This window comes from Macaca thibetana, chromosome 12 (genome assembly GCF_024542745.1).
Source record: "Macaca thibetana thibetana isolate TM-01 chromosome 12, ASM2454274v1, whole genome shotgun sequence".
Classification (NCBI taxonomy): Eukaryota; Metazoa; Chordata; class Mammalia; order Primates; family Cercopithecidae; genus Macaca; species Macaca thibetana.
In genome coordinates this window covers 71,563,190-71,579,554 of record NC_065589.1, presented here as the reverse complement: position 1 = coordinate 71,579,554, position 16,365 = coordinate 71,563,190, and the positions used below count along the sequence as shown (strand labels likewise).

General features: G+C 41.0%; 1 protein-coding gene across 1 annotated transcript in view; it reads right to left on the bottom strand.

Annotated features, from left to right (window-relative positions):
• Positions 1–16,365, bottom strand: part of METTL8 (methyltransferase 8, methylcytidine) — a 139,166-nt gene that overhangs the window by 30,025 nt on the left and 92,776 nt on the right. The window contains 3 exon segments of the mRNA XM_050751356.1: positions 9,397–9,713; positions 11,126–11,191; positions 11,331–11,437. Coding sequence (XP_050607313.1) covers positions 9,523–9,713; positions 11,126–11,191; positions 11,331–11,437 — 364 coding nt within the window. The 3' untranslated portion in view covers positions 9,397–9,522.

The window sequence follows — 16,365 nt, the reverse complement described above, 5'->3', positions numbered from 1 at the left end:
GCCTCCTGAGTAGCTGGGATTACAGGTGTATACCACCATGCCCAGATAATTTTTTGTATTTTTAGTAGAGACGGGGTTTCACCATGTTAGCCAGGCTGGTCTCAAACTCCTGACCTCAGGTGATCCACCGGCCTCAGCCTCCCAAAGTGTTGGGATTACAGGCGTGAGCCACTACACCTGGCCGAATATGGTATTTGATTTGACATTTTATATTACAGATTAAGTCCTTAAGAAAGACAACACTCATCCCTGATGTACTGAAGATCTTTGTCAGTCAGTGCTTTCTACTTTCATTCTACTTATCATTCAACTTTCTCTTTTTTTTTTTTTTTTTTTTTTTTGAGACGGAGTCTTGCTCTGTTGCCCAGGCTGTGGTGCAGTGGCCGGATCTCGGCTCACTGCAAGCTCCGCCTCCCGGGTTTATGCCATTCTCCTGCCTCAGCCTCCCGAGTAGCTGGGACTACAGGTGCCCGCCACCTCGCCTGGCTAGTTTTTTGTATTTTTTAGTAGAGACAGGGTTTCACCATATTAGCCAGAATGGTCTCGATCTCCTGACCTCATGATCCACCCATCTTGGCCTCCCAAAGTGCTGGGATTACAGGCTTGAGCCACTGCGCCCGGCCTTATCATTCAACTTTCTTAGGTTAACTATCTTCTAATGTAAAAAAAAAATGCATTAATATATAAAAGTATAGTCTTCAAGTTTAGAAAGCCTGTCTCTTTGGAAAGTTACTGACCTCATAGCAAACTATGAATAAACTCCCCAAAGTAGGATGAACCGAGCAATTTATATCCATATATAAACATAATTATACTATACAGTTACATAACTAGAATAAAATTTAATGTAAATGTGCCAAAGAGGAGAAGAAATCACAGAAGATTTACAAAACTTACATGAAATAAGAAAATGTTCAACTATGTAATAACCAAAGCTTCCTTAACTTGGGAATCTTGGGAACCTAGAAAGTGAGGTAACCCAAGTCAAATTCCTTTGGTGTCACAGTTCCTCCTATACCAGGTCAGGCACTTGCTAATGAAATTGGAGTAGGGGTAAGCCCTGGGTGTGTTGTATAGTGTGTGAGGCAGTACGTGAAAAACAGCAAAGAGGTAATTATTTATTCTCGAGAGCTTCCTCGTGCACATGATCAGCTTCTGCACACGCTTGGAGGAAAAACAACACTATTAAAATGTCTTTTTAAAAGTCAAAGCTAAATGAGTATGCAATAAAGCTTTGAGAAATGGAAAAGAAAATCTATGAGGAAAACGTCAGCTTGCTTATCCAGGGAATGAGCAGAACTTAATTCTCATGCCGGCATGGGGCTGCTGGGCACCCAGCTCCTTTCACTGTGGGTAGAAAACAAGTCCCCAAATTGCTACTGAGCCAAACTTTAAAGGCCAGTCAGGAAATGAGCAGCAGTGCCGAATGGGAAAGCCTGGATCCATGTTTTTTTCCTAAAGTAAACAAAAGATCTGCAAAAGTATTTCCTTGCACTATTTGGCAAGAGAAAGAAGCACCTGGAGAGTGAGTTAGGGAGAGAAAGCATGGAAGAAATGGGAGTAAAACAAGGAAGGTTATAATGAAGCTTTGTCTCACTAATCTCCAGAGCCCAGGTGTTCTATTAAGAAACAAAGCTGCAAATGAAGAGACACTCTGAAAGAGTGGTGGATTAAGAATATATTCATGGAAAGGATAGATTTTTCCATGCTTTTTGGGATCCTGAATTTCATCTTTCATTTGGATTAAAAAGAAACTTAAAAAATATCTTCTAGAAAGTCAAAGTAAAAATATAAATATTAAAATAAATGAGGGCTGTGAAAGAAAAAGTATGAGCAATGAGAAAAGCAATTATCCTTGGAGGCAGAAATTTCTTTCCTGTTTCGATGCAGCATGTGATGCTGGCAATTCCAGCCATTCTCTTTCAGGCAATTTTCAGTGCTAGTGCCAAATGCTGCTTAGGGGGATATGTCTCTGCTCACCTGAGGGAGCAGGGCACAACTAAAGCTGTAAGGAGAGCGATCGCATTCTTTATGCCAAACATTCTGTTCAGCAGGACTGCCTCAGGAGGAACACAAGTTGCTCTCAGGAGGCAGAAGGTGAGAGAAATGAGGCAGCAATTACATAGTGTTGCTTGTGCTAAGTACAGAGCATCTAAAAAAAAAAAAAAGCCCCACTAATCCAATGGACTCAGCAGCGGGCTCATTGCTAATTTTAGGAAGTCACACAGGTTTAGTGCTTGTTTCCAGTGGAAGAGCCTTAAAAACCCAAAGGGTGAATGTCCTCCAGTGTTTTTTGAAACAACCAATACTTGGTAAAGATTAACTGAGGAAAAAATTTCTGCGTTTTCTGCAATGAACTAGGAGCAATGGATTGAAAACATTTGGCCAAATAATTTTTATAAGCATAACAAAATTCCATTTTCCTGGACCAAACCTCATCAGCCCAACTAGGAAAGATGATGCCAGGGCTTTTTTTTAGGAGGCAATCAAAGGCTCTTTTTATTTGATAGGTAACATCTGATAGAGAAGCATTTCCCGCCCTGGGGCCTGGATCTACTTAGTGTCTACCTGCTGGAGAAAATCAAAGATAAAGACCCAGATCACTGGGATGCCAAGGACACAGCTACCTGGACACTATTTTAAGTCCATGTGCTCAAGTATTGCTTTTTTTCCTCTTTATGTAACGTTAACATGTATTTATTCATTCAGCTGCTTCTAGCTGTTCCTTACTTAAGGTTAAGTGGTTGTGAAACCACAGACACTGTAGAATCAGGAGCTGTTGTTTTAAACTCTTGGCCAAGTAGCAATGCCTTGTAGCTTGCCTCTGCCGAGCTCCAGGGGCAGCTGAGGGTGGGCTGTCTGACCATCTGGAGGTTTCAGTGTTCTCCATCCATCTCATGCCAGCCTGACTTGCCAGAATTAGGGTCACTGTGCTCTGAGATACTTTGAGATGGTGCTCAAGGGAGCTGTGCTCTGCAGCCTCCTGGGTCCCTCCTGCAGGTGCACTTGCTTTTTCAATCTGATGCTATTTTTCTTACCCTCTGTAGGCACTCACACGCAGAACTATTATTACTTGCTTGTTACTGCATGTTGCTGATTCATACTCTTAGGAAAAAGTAATTTTATCTTCAACACCTCTTCCCTGTCATTTAAGACATATGTTAATGAAAGACAGATTTTGGCATCCACTTTTTTCTGTAGCTTTGAGGCCACAATATAGATTCATTATAAAAGATGCAACTGTTATTTTACTTCTATTTATATTTACAACTACACCAAAGCCATCTTGTGGGTACCTTTGTGCCTCTCAAATCCCCAACCATATTCCAAGAAACTGTATTCCAAGAAATGCTCAACATTTCATGCTTGAATTGGTATTAATGTGGCATTAATGTACATACAATGTTTTAAATAATGATGTTTTCACTCATTTTTTTTTATGGACACCTCCTGATTTCACATATTTTATATTACCCTAGAGCTGAATCCTTATGAAGACATTTTAAGGGTTTTTTTTCCCCCCTTGCAGTACAGAATGCTTTTTTTCTTTAAGTGAGGAGTATGCAAGTGAGAGTGCTCTGCGAGGAGGGATGCCAAGTGGAAGGCTGAAGTCTGAGGGGGTGGGGCGAGTGCAGAACTAGGCAGAAGCAGAATGCTGAAAAGAACTGATTGAAAGCTTTTTGCTTTGTCATTCCTCTCAGTTCCTTTCCTTCTCTTCCTTTCCAATTTGTAATTGTGGACAAGTGTAACCTACTTATTTCCTAGAATGATTGGATCTAGAATGAGCCATAACCTTGAAGGTCATCTGAAACAAACTCCTCTCCACTGCTATTGTTTTCTGCTTGACTCAGAAGATCTTTCTTCCCTGGTGCCTTTCCCAGCAGCATTTGGGCCCATCCATTACAAGTGCAGCGAGTAGAGGTTTTGGAATCAGAGAGTTCTGGGTCCGAGTTGTGACTCCGTTATTTATTAGATATGATATCCTGAGCAAGTTACCCAATATCTCTTCTGTAAATGGTTATCATCAAAATGAATTTGTAGGAGTTTGAGGATTAATAATGTGTATAGTATACACAAAATCTAGCATTCAGAGCTAAATTAAGATCAGCTAAGCAGTTCAATAGGAACTAGGACCCATGCTTCCTGTTTGACTCTGAGGCAACACTTTCTTTTCCATGGAAAGACACTGTCTTTCTTACAATGTCTCATAAAACCTTTGAAAAAGTCTCTGTTGCTGGAATACTGTGTGTACTGCCTTGTAGATTAATAACAATACCTCACATATATTCGATGCTCTAGAATTGACAGTGCACTTTCACAAGCGGGGAAAATACCCACGCCAACACTGAGTCTCCTGATGACTAATAGAGGCAGGAAGCAGGAGGAGCAGAGGCTTTGAAGAGGTCTATTAGCGATGCAAATGTGAAGTTATCTGCACTTGTGAGGAGCATAACAAACATCAAAACCAATTAGAAGTAACAATGTATGATCTATTCAGGCTTCAGGACTTTGATGAGTTGGAAGTTTTGGGGTATAACAATCCAGATGGTTCTGATAGCTTTAAGTTTTGCCTCCAAGAGGGCAGCTATCTGCATATGGGTGAATTTTCACGTACCAACTAGAGTACAGCAACGACATAGAATCACACCCGGATAGAAACAGGGACGTGTTCACAATTTGGAGACAAAGCATATGGAACCGAGAGAGGCAAAGCAAATAAGTTCTCAGAAGTCAATGTTAAATGGGTGTTTCAATACAGGCAAATGTGTCATACCGAATGCAAAACTTTTAATAATAGAAACTGTTATCTTAACTTTCTCACAACCTTTGGAAATAGTTCCTCATGTGTGAGAATTTTTACATTTGGACGATGCTCAAAAGTGAATTTTTAGAAATGGAGAAAAAAAATGAAGGGTGCATTTAAACAATATATTCCATTGTTTCTGTATTGTAAGAAGATGAAATAATACACCTTTTACTGCTGGAAAGAAAATGGTCCGTTTGAAATTCAGCTCTCTCAGAAGATGAATTTTTAAGTATCAAACTCTGCCTAACCAACTGCTGTCCTAGCTTTATGGATGTGAGGGGTAAATTAGAATTTCATGCAGTTATCAAATATTTTAAACTAATACCAAGCAGTTACATTTGCAACACTTCATGATTTCTTAACATCTATAGACAAAATTCCAAATAGGTCTTTCCCTTTTCTTTCTGTGCCAAAATCTACACTTCCGTCTAGCAGCAAACCCTGAGAAGGAAGCTGTAGGTAGGTTAAGAGAGAGAAAGACTGACCAGGCAAGCAGAAGACACTGGTGGAAATGGCCCTGCTGCGCAGCCATGTGGAATAGGAAGGCTATGCTGGACAGAGCCCAAAAGAGACCAGTTTGTGTCTCACAGTCCAAATTTGGTTGATGTATTTTTGAAGCTTCTAAAGGTTAACTCACATGCTGTAATACATTATAGAAAGACACGAAGCTGAATTTTACTGTGCCAGTCAAGAGGCTGGCTTGAATCCGCTATTTAGAACTGAGAGAGACAGTACAATTTACATGTGTGAGAATGTGAGAATAATTTTACCTTCTGTTGTTTTTAAAACCACCTTGGGCCATGATTTTTAAATGGAGACACAAGGAGATCTGCTGGGGTTCCCATAGCAACATTAACTTATCTAAACTACCCTTATTGTATGTAATACTTTCATGACTAGTTTGGCTTGTTAATGTACACTTTAATTATGAAATACAACTGAGTTAAGAGTCTTGGACAAATTTTAACATTTATATTTACTGACTTATCCATGTTTCAACAGAAAGCTTGATAACTGTACTTTTGCGGACTTGCCATCAAGGCAAGTTTGTGGAAAAACCTTTATGTGCTCTTCCTTGCCATTGATCTCTGACCTCACTCCATTCCATTCTATAGACAACTCCTCAACCTCTCTCAATACATTTATAAGACACCATGTCTAGGATAAAGCAAAAACAAACTGATCTCAGATGGCTCCAGTTCAGAGACGAGAAGTCAATATACCTGCTATTCTAGGTTATCAACAAGATGACCCCCTCCCCGTCTTTTCTACCTATTCCTCATCATTAATATCCCACACCACACTTTTTTTCTCACCATCTGCTGAGAACGTAGACTCAAGAACTAGCCTAAACCTACCTCCCCCAAGAAACCTGATTCTTTTCCATTCTTTTTCAGAGCTGATCTCTCTCACTCTCTCTGGAACCACTATTACTACCGCTACCACTGCTATAGGATGTGTTGGGTGTGACTGGACAGCATCCCTCCCCTGTTTTTTTTTTTTGATAGCAGTGTCTTCATTTTCCTTTGAAGAACTTTCTTCCATTCCAGGAAGTGAAATTTCCTTCCATTCCAGGTTGGAGTGCAGTGGTGCAATCTCAGCTCACTGCAACCTCTGCCTCCCAGGCTCAAAATATCCTCCCACCTCAGACTCCTGAGTAGCTGGGACCACAGGTGCGTGCCACTATCCCTGGCTAATTTTTGTATTTTTGGGAGAGACAGGGTTTTCGCCATGTTGCCCATTCTGGTGGCACCATCAATTAAGCTGCCCTGCCCCAGCCTGTTAAGAGATGAACCAATGACTAAAGCTGGACCAATGATATTCTTCTAGAAAATTGGATTTTAAGTGAATTCAGAAAGAAAAAACAGTTGGAACTGAATTATTCCAATGATGGTTCTTTCAAGAGAGTATTCATTTCTTCTAGGTTCTGTGATTCATAATCAAATTCTGCTGTAAGTTCCCTATTTGAGTATTTGTTTGTATATTGTCTTAGATCATGATTTACAGGTTTGGGATATACACATTTTGTTTTGCCAGCTGGACTCTATTTATGCTCCCTGAAGAGCATAAACAAGGCTGGGTTTTTATTGTTTGTATTATTGCATAGAATTCAGCACTCAATATGTAAGTAGTCAATAAATATTATGTAATGAGTACGAGACCAATCTTAAAAACTTCATTTCTACAAAATGTGATTTGCAAGTCAACTTATGTCCTTTTTGAAGCAAGGGAGTAAATAAATTTTTTTTTTTTTGAGACGGAGTCTTGCACTGTCACCCAGGCTGGAGCGCAGTGGTGTGATTGATCTCGGCTCACTGCAACCTCTGCTTCCCGGGTTCAAGTGATTCTCCTGCCTCAGCCTGCCAAGTAGCTGGGATTATAGGTGCCCATCACCACGCCTGACTAATTTTTTTTGTATTTTCAGTAGAGATGGGGTTTTTCAGTGTTGGTCAGGCTGGTTTTGAACTCCTGACCTCGTGATCCGCTTCCTTGGCCTCCCAAAGTGCTGGGATTACAGGCTTGAGTGACTGCGCCTGGCCCTCAAGGGGATAAATACATTTTTAACTGCCACAATTTAAGAATTTTCTTGGGTATGACAGTTGTCTTAAACAGAGCTTACCACTGATACCAGAAAGGGTCTGGATTCAGCCGCCAAGAGAGGATTCTTGGATCTTGTGCAAGAAAGAATTGAGTCCATACAGTAAAGTGAAAACAAGTTTATCAAGAAAGTAAAGAATAGTGGCTCAAGCCTGTAATCCCAGCACTTTGGGAGGCCGAGACCATCCTGGCTAACACGGTGAAAAGCCGTCTCTACTAAAAAATACAAAAAACTAGCAGGGCGAGGTGGCAGGCGCCTGCAGTCCCAGCTACTCGGGAGGCTGAGGCAGGAGAATGGCGTGAACCCGGGAGGCGGAGCTTGCAGTGATCTGAGATCCGGCCACTGCACTCCAGCCTGGGCAACAGAGCCAGACTCCGTCTCAAAAAAAAAAAAAAAAAAGTAAAGAATAGGCCGGGTATGGTGGCTCACATCTGTAATCCCAGCACTTTGGGAGGCCGAGGCAGGCGGATCATGAGGTCAGGAGATTGAGACCATCCTGGCTAACATGGTGAAACTCCGTCTCTACTAAAAATACAAAAAAAAAAATTAGCCGGGCATGGTGGTGGGCGCCTGTAGTCCCAGCTACTCAGGAGGCTGAGGCAGAAGAATGGCGTGAACCCGGGAGGCAGAGCTGGCAGTGAGCTGAGATCATGTCACGGCACTCCAGTCTGGGTGCCAGAGCGAGACTCCATCTCAAAAAAAAAAAAAAGAAAAAGAAAAAGAAAAAAAGTAAAGCATGGCTACTCCATAGGCAGAGCAGCCCCAAGGGCTACTGGTTGCCCATTTTTATGGTTATTTCTTGATTATATGCTAAACAAGGGATGGATTATTCAGGCCTCCCCTTTGTAGACCATATAGGTAACTTCCTGATGTTGCCATGACATTTGTAAACTGTCATGGCACTGGTGGGAGTGTAGCAGTGAGGATAGCCAGAGGACACTCTCATTGCCATCTTGGTTTTGGTGGCATTTGGCCGGCTTCTTCACTGCAACCTGTTTTATCAGCAAGGTCTGCATGACCTGTATCTTGTATTGACTTCCTATCTCATCCTGTGACTAAGAATGCCTTAACCTCCTGGGATTGCAGCCCAGTAGGTCTCAGCCTCATTTTACACAGTCCCTATTCAAGATGAAGTTGCTCTGGCCAAAAGCCCCTGATACAAGAGCTTGTCAGCTTACATATCTTTTTTTAAAAAATTTTGAGATGAGGTCTTACCCTGTCATTCAGTTTGGAGTGCAGTGGTACGATCTCAGCTCACTGCAACCTCTGCCTCCCAGGCTCAAGCGATCCTCCCACATCAGTCTCCCGAGTAGCTGGGACCACAGGTATGTGCCACCATGCCTGGCTAATTTTTGTATTTTTGGTAGAGACAGGGTTTCGCCATGTCCAGGCTGGTCTCGAACTCCTGACCTGAAGCGATCTGCCTGCCTCAATCTCCCAAAGTGCTGGGATTACAAGTGTGAGCCACTACACCTGGCCTAACAACATTGTACATCTAAGAATAGCCTGAAAATAATGTTAGCATGGGCTATACTTCCCCAATTTTAGGAAAGGAAAGAGGAACTAAAATTCGATTTCAGGTGTCAGCCCCTGAATTAAAGAAAAAAAAGTGGGAGAAAATAGACAACAACAAGACAAAAAATAATACACTTTGACTTTGGGCTTGTTGTAGCTTTCCCTGGAAACAAGGTGTGCTTTCTCTCTGCAATCAGATGACAATGGGAAGAGTCAGACTGTGTTTGGGAACTGGTTTTCTAAGCCCAAACAAACAAACAATTTTTTTTACTTGCAAAAAATGTCAAGTTACGATTTCTCAAAATTACCTGACATAATACTAATTTAATTGAATGCTTATAAAATTCAAGAAATAAGCAAAATGGTTAGATGTAATAAATTCAAACAAGCTCGGCATATCAAGTTTTCAAAGCACAGAAAAAGGCACACTGTGCCAAACCACTTACATGTGCTTAAAATGTACAAAGGAGCTCACCTATGACAAAACAGCAGGAAACACAAATTCTCTTCTTTTTTTCTCATTGTCTTTTGAGAAACGAAAGACTTATAGTAGTCCTTGAATAGCAGTCCTCTGGCTTTGTACCTTAACATGTTACAAAGTTCAGTCTTGAGAAAGGAGTGTAGATACCATATTGGAGCTATTCTGAGTCTGGTGCAATGGTTTCTGGAATTTGCCTTGAACCCCCACTCGGTGCATTTTCACTTGTTTTTTCCTATTAACTTGTAAGCGGCGATCAACCAGATTTTGCTTTTCATCTAAACTGGCTTTGCAAAACATACTGTGGACTTCCCCTGTGAGACAAAAATGGCAATAAAAGATATGACATGTGACTAGGGATGGGGGAGGTAAGGAATAGAACATTGATGGAGTAACTGACCATCTAAATTTCATTTATACAAGAAACACTCTTTAGAACAATTTGGTGAAGGAAACCAATGAAACCAAGCGAGTTTCTTCTACTTCACAAAAATACACCATGCATATAAAAATACACCTGTTTACAGACTGCCACGGCAGACATCAACAGATATATAAAACTATTGGTTGCAGCTTTCAATATTTTGAAAGGTGCTCCCTTTCTGAGTTTTTGTTGGTTTACAAAAACCCAAAATGGCAGATTATAAAAGTACTCACATAAATTTGGGAAAATCCTTGAATGCAGCATTTACTTGGCACTGTCAGAAATGCATTTTTAAAAATGAGAAATTCGTTGGGCATAGTGGCTCATGCCTGTAATCCCAGCACTTTCAGAGGCTGAAGCAGGCAAATCACCTGAGGTCAGGAGTTAGAGACCACCCTGGTGAAACCCCATCCTAATAAAAATACAAAAATTACCTAGGTATGGAGGTGGGTGCCTGTAATCCCAGCTACTTGGGAGGCTGAGGTGGGAGAATCGTTTGAACTGGAGAAGTGGAGACTGCAGTGAGCTGAGATTGTGCCACTGCACTCCAGCCTAGGCAACAGAGGGAGACTCTATCTCAAAAAAACACAAAAAACAAACAAAAAAAGAGAAATTAGCTAAAGATGAGTAATTTTCCTTCTTTCTATTTTGAAAATGTACTGTTTTTTTAGACATAAGGTTCATTCTGCTGCCCAGGCTGGAGCACAGTGGTCCAATCATACCTCACTGTAGCCTCATCTGCCCTGGCTCAAGTGATCCTCCCACATTAGCCTCCCAAGTAGCTGGGACTACAGGTATGCACCACCAGCCCGGCTAATTTAAAAAAATTTGTTTTGTAGAGACAGAGTCTCGTCTAGGCTGGTCTCAAATTCCTGGCTTCAAGCAATCTTCTCACTTTCACCTCCCAAAGTGATGGAATTACAGGTGAGCACCCCTGTGATGGGCCAAGATAAGTAATTTTCTATAAACTTATCAAATGTCCTCCTCTGGTTGTGGTATATCATCAATTTTTTTCATATCTAGGCTAACAATATCTCCAAAATGGAACAGCCTTCACCTTCATCTGGGTATGAGGGTAAAACAAGAGCCTCTTTAAAGCAGTTTCAACTGGAAAAAGATTAAAAAATAAACGGCCATTTTCAACCTTTTATGTAGACCAGTTATAAGCATCAAAGTATGAAGACATCTAATGCTTAATCAATGATAGAAGCCTCAGTTTTATAGCTTCTGAGCTATAATCTATGAGATAATAACTAACAAGAACAATTATGACCAATCATTTCCTCTTGTAGATTAGCATACCTTTTGTAAAGAAATATGCTCTGGTACCATCTCCTCGAACATAAAAATTTTCAGATAAACAACATTCTGAAAAAAATTGTGAAAAGAGAGACTTTTAAGGGTATTCCTTAAAAAAAAGAAACAACAACTAAATACTTTGATGTGAAATATAATCAAGGCATCTTTAGAACACTTAAAAATAACCTCAAACTGAATATACTATTACCCTTTTTAAAACGAAGCTGAGTCTTATCATATTTTCCATAGTCTCGAAATAACAGCATTCCCCCAGGTTTCAGTAACTTGGACAGTCGGTTTACAACACCTTGCATCCTTTGAAAACAAAGTATTAAAAAGATACCCAGTTTGTGGAAATCTTGTTTTATATGCTAGCTTTAACTTTGTTGAAGACAAAATAAGAAAAGCTTGATAAGGCCAAAGAAATCTAAACCATAAACGTAAGGCTAACAAAAATAAAAATATTTTGTAAAGAAGGAAAAAAGAATACCAACTTGCTAAATGACTAGATTCAAAAGTCCTAGAGTATCAAGAAATCACCCAAATGGCCAGAGTGGTAACTTCACAGAGCTTGATGTATGATGTCAAAGCTAAACTTCAAAACCACAGATGTTTCCTGGTACTTACAGAAAATGAAGGTAGTTCTGAGACAGATAAAAACTGAGTGTGCTTCATTTTTCTTGCAAGATAAAAAATATGACAAAGCCATCCCAAGTTGTACATATCTAAAGAGGGAATATCTTTCCTCCAAAATGAGCTCATTCTCCTTTTGACTTCTTTATTTAGTTCAGAGGTACCACCATCATTCACCTCATGAAGAGAAATTATTTTTCTTCCACTATCCTCTCCATTGGCCATAAAATTCTATGTCCTCTTTAATTTTTATTTTTAATGACATCTTTGATATTTCCTGTCTTTTTTGTTTCCCATTGGTACTCCCTTAGTACCAACCTCTATATCCTGAGGCCTGGAAACAAATCTGCTTCCTAACACGCTGTATTATTCTCCCTGTCAATCCTTCCTGCATGTTATCGATGAATAATTCTGTTTAAAATGATAATTTTGTCAAATCATCTCCTTGCTCAAAAACTTTCATGATTTTAATCCATAGGATAAAATTTTAGTATCTTAGTTGAGCTCTTAAGATCTCCTACTACTGACCCCAATTAATCTTTCCAACAGTTTTCCAACCTGAAGCAGCTCCCCTAGCCAAACTGTCATGCTTGGCCCTGAGCAGCCTCTGCCTTTGCTCACATGGTTCTTCCTCAAAGAATTCTCTCCTCCTTACTGTCTGCCTATTTAAATTTTATTCACATTCCAAGCCTAGTTCAACATCAGGGAGGCTTTGCTTTTCTCCTTTACTGTTTATTCTACTTATCTGGCTTTCAGTCAAATGTAATCCCTTATAGCTGCTCTTGATTTAGTGTTTTTCGCTAAGTGTTCATGGCTTTATGTGTGATTATGGGCCAGGGATGGCATAGATTTCAGATCTCATATTCATTCTGAGTGACGGCATTGGCTGCCTACAGAGCTCTGAGAAGGACTCATAAAGCTCATTGGGAGTTACAGAGTACAAAATCGATTATCAATGTCTGCCATGGGCAGAGAATGGTAAATGCAAGCTTGTGTGCTAAGTCCTTGTTGTCTCTGCCTTATCTAAGCTACTTAAAGCTGCTGAGGTTTTCTTATTTGAAAAAAATGAAAAGTTTGAATCAGATAATCTGTAAATTCCTTTCAATTAAGACATTGTTCAGTGGAATAGTGAGGTAAAACTCAGATTATGTCATATTACGAAGGAAGCAGATACTGAGAAAATGAAAGCAACTATAAAATAAGAGAGAAGTAGGACAGAAGGAGGTGGCATGATTAGGTGAAAAGCCCTTTTTAAAGAACTAGAACATAAGGACATAAAAGAAAAAAAGAAACTTATTTTTTGTTTATTTTATTACAGGTTATTTTCACACTGTGCTTATATCGTAGGCTTTGCCAATGAAGGAAAATCATATCTAAACCTTAAAATATTCACTTTCAGGATAAATATTTTATGTACATAGCAAAATCTTTCTGTAATTGTTAGTAAAACAAGCATGAAACTAAAATGCAGAAAAATAAACAAACACTTTAAAATGTAGCCGCCTCCTCCTGCACATCCTTTCCTCTCAGCTATCCTTTAATGTCTGGGGTTGAGGATAAAGGTAAGGAAGGGGAGCTACTTTTCTTGATAATCTCATCTTGGTTCATAGTGCAGCTCCCGACACAATTCCTGAGAACTGCAGGTGGGGGTGGGCTGGGGGTGAGATGGACAAGACAGGAATGGTATGAAGCCCCTTTTCTTTCTTTACCCTACTTGGGCCAACTCTGCTGTCTTCACTTATCTCTGGATAGAGGGAGAGGAAAAGGAAAAGAAGAGACAAAAAATGTATAGACTGCCTGCTTTATGCTTGGCTCTGTAATATTTTATTTTATTTTATTTTATTTATTTTTTTTGAGACAGAGTCTCACTCTGTCGCCCAGGCTGGAGTGCAGTGGCTATGATCTCGGCTCACTGCAAGCTCCGCCTCCTGGGTTCACACCATTCTCCTGCCTCAGCCTCCCGAGTAGCTGGGATTACAGGCGCCTGCCACCACGCCCGGCTAATTTTTTGTATCTTTAGTAGAGACAGGGTTTCACCGTGTTAGCTAGGATGGTCTCGATCTCCTGACCTTGTGATCTGCCTGCCTCAGCCTCCCAAAGTGCTGGGATTAGAGGTGTGAACCACTGCGCCCGGCCAGCTCTGTAATATTGTGTACTTCCATTTCAGTGACAAGAAGGACAACTCACTCTTCTTTTGTAGCCACCTACAATTTATTCCCATTTAAGCTGGGTCCTCCAGACTCAGGATCTAGCCAAATTGCTTGCCACTTACTTGTGCCTGAATTTTCCAAGCTACCAAGATGCTACTTTTCTAGAACTTTTCTGGGGTTGAATCTACTACTATAGTCCTAAGTGACACTATAGACATTGCCTTGCCTTTAGTTTTTTCTTTTTTTGAGACAGGGTCTTACTCACTGTCACCCAGGCTAGAGTACAGTGGCGTGATCTTGGCTCACTGCAACCTCCATCTCCCAGGTTCCAGCGATTCTCCTGCCTCAGCCTCCAGAGTAGCTGGGATCAAAGGCGTGTGGTACCACGCCCAGCTAATTTTTGTATTTTTATTATTTATTTATTTTTTTGAGATGGAGTCTCACTCTGTCTTGCTCAAGGCTGGAATACAGTGGCACGATCTCTGCACAGTGCAGTCTCTGCCTTCCAGTTTCAAGCAATTCTCCTGTCTCAGCCTTGCGAGTAGCTGGGACTACAGGTGTGTGCCACCACACCCGGCTAATTTTGTATTTTTGGTAGAGACGGGGTTTCACTATGTTGGCCAGGCTGGTCTTGAATTCCTGACCTCAGGTGATCCACCTGCCTTGGCCTCCCAAAGTACTGGGATTACAGGCGTGAGCCACAGCACCCAGCCTTTTATTTGTTTTTTGAGACAAGGTCTTGCTTTGTCGCCCAGGCTGGAGTGCAGTGGTGCAATCTTGGCACACTGCAACCTTCACCTCCTGGGTTCAAACGACCCTTCTGCCTCAGCCTCCCCAGTAGCTAGGATCACAGGCCTGTGCCACCACAACCAGCTAATTTTTCTATTTTTAGTAGAGATGGGGGTTTCACCATGTTGGCCAGGCTGGTCTTGGACTCCTGGCCTCAAGTGATCCTCCTGCCTCGGCCTCCCAAAGTGTTGGGATTACAAGTGTGAGCCACTGCTCCTGGCCTGCCTTGCCTTTTTTTTTTTTTTTTTTTTTGAGATGGAGTCTTGCTCTGTTGCCCGGGCCAGTGTGCAGTGGTGTCATCTCGGTTCACTGCAACCTCTGCCTCCTAAGTTCACGCCATTCTCCTGCCTCAGTCTCCCGAGTAGCTGGGACTACAGGCACCTACCACCATGCCCGGCTAATTTTTAAAAATATTTTTAGTAGAGATGGGGTTTCACTGTGGTAGCCAGGATGGTCTCCATCTCCTGACCTCGTGATCTGCTCACCTCGGCCTCCCAGAGTGCTGGGATTACAGGGGTGAGCCACCGTGCCCGACCCGGCCTGCCTTGCCTTTTAAAAAAATTTACTATTGTCCCTTTTCTATTCATTCACCTTATTTTTCGATCATTTCTATGTAGGTAAGACAGTGGTCACTGTCATGATACATCTAAATTCATTTTATAATAAATAGAATGAAATGCTATATGATAGACACAATCTTCCCAAGGCATCTGCTTTCTCTTCTCTTCTTTTTTTGAGACAGAGTTTCACTCTCATTGCCTAGACTGAAGTGCAATGGCACAGTCTCAGCTCACTGCAACCTCCACCTCCTGAGTTCAAGCAATTCTCCTGCCTCAGCCTCCCAAGTCGCTGGGATTACAGGCACCCACCACCATGCCTGGCTAATTTTTATATTTTTCAGTAAAGATGACGTTTCACCATGTTGACCAGGCTGGTCTGGAACTCCTGACCTCAGGTGATCCACCCACCTCGGCCTCCCAAAGTGCTGAGATTATAGGCATGAACCACCGCACCCGGCCTTTCTCTTCTCTTTAACATTCAATTCAAATCACGAGAAAATACATTATCTGAACTAATTTCAAATAGTCTTTTTGTGGCTATGTGTAGAATTTAAATGTTTCTTGTTATGGGTATCAAATGGGAAATCTTGTTCTCTATCCGCCTCCTCCATGCTTTTAACTGTTCATATGAGGATACCAAACACATAGATGACATCTTTCTATTAGTACCTGAACAATGCCTACAGTCTAAACAGATTAGCAGAAAGAAATAGGTTATAGAAACTGGGAGGAAACAGTAGCTTCATAAAACCTGACATACCTCACTAGGTGCTAATGTATCTTATTTCAGATTTATTTGGAAATGGAATTTATTCTTCTACAAGTAATCAAAGTGCTCACTTCTCAATGGGAAGTAAAAGAATTATAAAGGTCCTAGTGGCCTTTTAATTGCAAAGAAATAAGCACATGGTGACTCAGTTTCTATGGAAAAAGGTCATCATACTCATCAAACAAAAAGTGGTTGACGCCAAGTCTGTATCTCCTACCAGGAAACTATGAGAACCCAATGTTAAGAAACCTTATGAAAGCACAGACCTGATACTTACCCTTTAATACATAGAAGGTGGCAAGATTTAAGAAAGGTAATCATTTTAATTGCTGGTAATATCTC